The sequence below is a fragment of the Quercus suber genome, unplaced genomic scaffold (genome assembly GCF_002906115.3).
Source record: "Quercus suber isolate HL8 unplaced genomic scaffold, Cork oak 2.0 scaffold_799, whole genome shotgun sequence".
Taxonomy (NCBI): Eukaryota; Viridiplantae; Streptophyta; class Magnoliopsida; order Fagales; family Fagaceae; genus Quercus; species Quercus suber.
The window spans coordinates 81,817-83,989 of record NW_027070234.1 but is presented as its reverse complement, the minus strand read 5'-3'; the positions used below and the strand labels follow the sequence as shown (position 1 = coordinate 83,989).

Below are 2,173 nucleotides of genomic sequence, written 5' to 3'. Positions count from 1 at the left end.
CATCTAACATAATTGAGACTCATATGGTTTACTTGAATTTCTGTGCTTGATCAATTAAAAATCCTGACTGTAGGGACAACCCATGTTTTTAATGAATCAGACAATAAAATTGTCTACAATATGTGTAGAAATGGAGAAGTCACATATGGAGATCTTGCCCCAGTGGCACAAAAATGATGCAACAATCAAACTGATTAACCAATTAAATCATTAAGCTTTATGTGTGATTTTCGATAACATTTGTTGCATGCAGACAAAGAGAAGGTCTGTAGAAGCTCCAACAAGGTAAAGATATACCAAGTACTGAACACTGCAGCTAAATGCGGAAGAAATTATAGTTTCATTAGAAATAACAGAGACCATGACATACTCTTATCTTGTAAACATGATAATATTCAGGCTGAAAAAAAGACTATGGAAGAATTTGATACATGTATTTATAATTAAAAATCTACAGGAAGCAAGTAGTACTAGGTTGACCAACACTTTACACGCTGAAGAAATTTTTTCCAGATTTTAGGAATTACTATCTGATTGTAATAAACATTATTTTTCATTGCATGAAACTGGTAATTTAATGATATTTATGTGTGCATGACGGGTACAGACTACTATCTGCCTGAAAGGTAGGCGTGTAGGCTGGATATAATGGCTATTGCCTTTTCTTGTCCTTCGTTATATCGTATGTTTTAATTAAATTTATGAAGATGCTCTTGTGATTTTTGAATTTAAATATGATTGAATGTGAGTTGGAGAGCCGGTGAGAGAAGACATTGCAAAAACATTGCTGCAATAGTGAGTTGGAGACTTGGTTCAATGCTTCTTATGTGTTGCCTATCTTATAGATAATTATCCAATTCAATGTAGTGTTATCTTCTGCAAAGAGGCTCCTGTAATTTAGACACTTAAAATAATTTGATATTGAGTTGGGGAGCTGGCAATGGGGAGACAATGCATAGACAACGCTGAAGGAGTGTTTAGATCCAGATCAAAATAATGTTACAACTCATTGATATTTGAAAATATTGAGATTCCTTATGTCCCCTCACCCCATCATATGTATTGAGAAGGTGCTAACTAAAGCAAAGCAAATTGATACACAAAATTGTACATTCAACAGAGAAACGTCTTTCTTGTTTTAGGTAAACATGGCTGATTCTCGTGTCAACAAAACTTCCCATCACCATTTTCACTCTAATAGCTTTCCCACTAGATCACACCCGCTCATTTCAGAATTCAACAACCAATCGAACAGATTGAGATGTTCTGAAGTAACCTCTTCATCATCAACATCATTAAGCCAGAAGATAATTGGGCTTCAAGATTTGCATGACTGTGTTGATAACTTGCTCCTGTTACCTTTTGCACAAGCCTTAGCCCAAGAGCAGAATCAGAAATGGTTTAATGAGCTGTTGGATGGATCTCTCAGGCTCTTGGATGTCTGTGGTATTGCAAGGGATGCATTGTTGCAAACAAAGGAATGCACACGTGAACTTCAATCAACCCTGCGCAGAAGACATGGCAGTAAAATTGAGCATGCAAGGGAGGTTAAAAAATACTTGGCCTCTAGGAAGATAGTAAAAAAGGCAATGCAGAAGGTCTTAAAGGGCATGCAAACTAAAGTTGAACTCTAAGAAAAATGAAGATCTAGCCATTGTTAGCATGTTAAAAGAGCTGGAGGCTGTAACTATCTTGGTCTTTGAATCACTCTTGACCTTTATAGCTGGACCAAAGTTACTATCAAAATCAAGTGGCTGGTTTGTAGTTTCGAAGTTGGTGCACCCCAAGAGAATAGCATGTGAGGGTGACGAAACAGACGCAAATGAATTTGAGAAGGTAGTTGCAGCATTACAATGTGGAAGAGGTGCTTGAATGTTTGTCTAGGTGTTCTAGTCGAGGCCCGAGTTTCCTTTCTCAACAACCTCAACCCCTATCCCTGAATTCATCATGGGCATCCATTTTTGTCTGTAAATTTGTATAGGTTGATAGACCATCTCTTTTTGTATATACGCTAGGGAAAAAGAGAATATATATTGCTCTTCTACTTCTAAGTCAATTCACTGCCTTCAACAAATTTTTGCTCGTGTCACTATTGAATTCTATTTCATGGCCCAAGGGTATTCATTTCTAGTGCAAGAATTGTTCAACTTCTATAAATTTTAAGATATTGGGT

General features: G+C 36.6%; 1 protein-coding gene across 1 annotated transcript; it reads left to right on the top strand.

Annotated features, from left to right (window-relative positions):
• The first annotated feature begins 1,148 nt into the window (after window positions 1-1,148).
• LOC112018383 (uncharacterized) lies at window positions 1,149-1,634 on the top strand. The gene has a single exon (XM_024050910.2). The coding sequence runs from the start codon at window positions 1,149-1,151 to the stop codon at window positions 1,632-1,634; it is 486 nt and encodes a 161-aa protein (XP_023906678.2).
• The last annotated feature ends 539 nt before the right edge of the window (window positions 1,635-2,173 follow it).

Bases quoted from the DNA above. Each gene is read 5' to 3' on its own strand.
- LOC112018383 (XM_024050910.2), top strand. From the start codon at position 1,149: ATGGCTGATTCTCGTGTCAACAAAACTTCCCATCACCATTTTCACTCT.